General features: G+C 39.3%; 1 protein-coding gene across 1 annotated transcript; it reads right to left on the reverse strand.

Moving 5' to 3' along the window:
• Positions 1 to 227: 227 nt before the first annotated feature.
• On the reverse strand, positions 228 to 2,581 carry LOC122830425 (lecithin retinol acyltransferase-like). Its single transcript, XM_044115766.1, has 2 exons — positions 2,074 to 2,581; positions 228 to 1,065 (listed from the first exon to the last, which is right to left on the reverse strand). Exons 1-2 carry the CDS (start codon positions 2,557 to 2,559, stop codon positions 910 to 912), a joined length of 642 nt encoding a protein of 213 aa, XP_043971701.1. The 5' UTR covers positions 2,560 to 2,581; the 3' UTR covers positions 228 to 909.

Genomic DNA, 2,581 nt, shown 5'->3' on the forward strand with positions numbered 1-2,581 from the left:
TTTTTGAGTACACTTTACTTTTACATTTTACAGTGTATGTGTACAATTATTGGGAAGCAATTGTGCAGAATTATTATGCAACAGTAAGAAAATTGCTGATTGTTTTTTTTCCATTCAGAAAAAAAATTCTCATCTCATATTTTTCCATACAGGTGAAAATGATCAACAACTCAAGCTTTCCAATAAACACTTTTGACATTTTTCTTTTTGATCAATGTAGCCACACTTCGTTTCAGTACCAGTGATCTATCTTACATTCATGGACCTGTCAGTTTCTTGATCATCATTTTGTGCAGCAGTGACCTCAGTCTGCCAGGCTCTGCTCAGACAGGTGGACTAGTTTGATTCACATCACTTATGTAAATAATAGCATGTGTAATCAATAATTTATTATTGTTCCAGAACAATGCAGCACACAATGTTCAGTGAAGAGTCAGGAAGCATGTGACACGTTCTGTTCACATTTACCATGATCACGTCACAGTAGAATGCAGTCTAACAACATACTTAATGACAACCTGAAACATGTTTGATTATTGACTCTGAAAATAGTAAAAGTGTTTTTGCTGACTCTCCCATTAACCTTCATACTAAAGGTATGTACTAAAGTTGTTGTGACTTTGTTTAATGAAAAAACATCTAAAATCTATTACCTGAAACCGCTGAACATTTGAGCTGAATACTTACACATACAATTCAAAATACATTTAAAGCAGTACCACTTCTTATTGCAAATTATTATCCAGTCAGTACAAGACAGTAAGAAAACAACAACTGAAGTCCAAACAAATCTAGAAGAAACATCTATCCCTGCTGCAATGGCAACCAAAAAGTTTTAACCAGGAGTTCCTGATGCATATTGTTTAGATTTTGCTGGACATCATTTATAGTCTGTTTCACACGATGAGCCTATGAAGCCATCCAGATGGTGAAGGAGATGAGCGCGGTGAGGAGGACCGTCAGCGGCGTGACGCAGCTCAGGTACAGCATGAAGCTCACGCCGCACAGTGCCGTCAGGTAGGCGCTCATCCTGCTGAACACGATCTTACGTACCGTGGTGCAGAACTGTGCCAAACAGGAGACAAGCAGATCACATGGGGTTAGTGCTGGGGAGAAGCAGTGGAGGTCAGGCTGACTATGACTGGACATGGATTAACACTAGATGGAGCTACTTGCATCATGAATGATTGTAGGTTCATTTCACTTTAACTAACATAACAGGACATGTTAGTGAGTCAGATTTAAAGCATGTACATATTGTGAAATATGAGTCCATCGACCATGAGGACATTTGACATCAGTCTATATTTGAATTGGCACATGACATGGTAGGATTACTGTCAAGTTACTGAGTCAAAGCAATAAGCAGAGAGATCCTAACAGAGAAGACCTTTTAAACAAGTTGGATAGTTTTGATTTTCTATTTCTGTGTATAAACTGGATACTTTGAAGAAAGCCTTATGATATTAACAGTGATGATCGTCTGATTAAATTAATTAAGTTGAATTGAGTCCTTGGACCTTTTGCAAGAATATTCCTGGAAAATTAATTTCTCGAATGCAAACATAAAGACACATGTAAGATAATAATAAACAGGATCAATTCATTTCTGCGGGAGATTTCAGGGAGTAGCAAACCACATTGCCAATATCAAAAAACACAAGTTAATATACATTTCAAAATGTGTCCAAAAGATTATCATAAGCAGTATTTTGGTTCGACCAGTCTAAATATTGTCATCTTCCTAAAATATTGGCCTAAGTCATTTCTTTCCCAAAAGTGATTCTTATTTCTTATTTTTTTATTTTTTGCCTAAATTACTTTTTGGTATTTTTTTTAAGTCAGCAGCCTGATTCAGAACAGATTTCAAACCCCAAATATTTACTTAAATCAAAGATTTAGTTCTGAAAGCGTTGCCTTAGCTTGTTAGACTTGGCAGAACATCTTCCCTGCCAACAGCCATCACCATCTTCAATAACACTGAAGAATCTAAATTGATGACTTACAACAACATTTAATGTCCCTTTGGGATTAATAAAGTATTTTTGAATTTGAATGTAAAACTGGATGTACCTGGTATGTCTGGTAGCTGATGGCCATGCCGTATCTGCAGTACATGACATAATGTTCACAGTTGTACCACAGCAAGCTGTAGGTGACGGATCCCAGCAGCTTCTCAACCCTTCGTGCCACCTCATCCCCATCCAGTGGAGGCTGGCTGCACACTTTGTCCATGTGGTTGATCAGGATGTCAGAGCCGTACGCAAAGTCCACCACAGAGTCCACTCTGACGCTGGCCACCTTGGTGATGACGCCCATCAACAGGCGGTTGTTTGTCACCATCTTGGCTATTGCAGATTTATCTTTAGTGATGGCAGGCAGGATGTCTGGAATGAGATGAGCCACCCGGTTGTCACCCAGGTAAATACCAAAATGTGTGAACAGCGTCCGGGGCACCTCCAGCAAGTCTCCACGCTTGTACAGGGACAGGTCGTACTTGGAGTCCTCCTCCTTTTTGGAGGCTGCAAAGAAAAAGTTGAGCAGCTGGTAAAGGAGCATGATGGCAGTGAGAAGCAAACAT

Source organism: Gambusia affinis, linkage group LG04 (assembly GCF_019740435.1).
Source record: "Gambusia affinis linkage group LG04, SWU_Gaff_1.0, whole genome shotgun sequence".
In the NCBI taxonomy this organism is placed as follows: Eukaryota; Metazoa; Chordata; class Actinopteri; order Cyprinodontiformes; family Poeciliidae; genus Gambusia; species Gambusia affinis.

Bases quoted from the DNA above. Each gene is read 5' to 3' on its own strand.
- LOC122830425 (XM_044115766.1), bottom strand. From the start codon at position 2,559: ATGCTCCTTTACCAGCTGCTCAACTTTTTCTTTGCAGCCTCCAAAAAG. The intron at 1,066-2,073 runs GTACATCCAGTT...TGTTTGGCACAG, and splicing joins TCAGCTACCAGACATACCAG to TTCTGCACCACGGTACGTAA.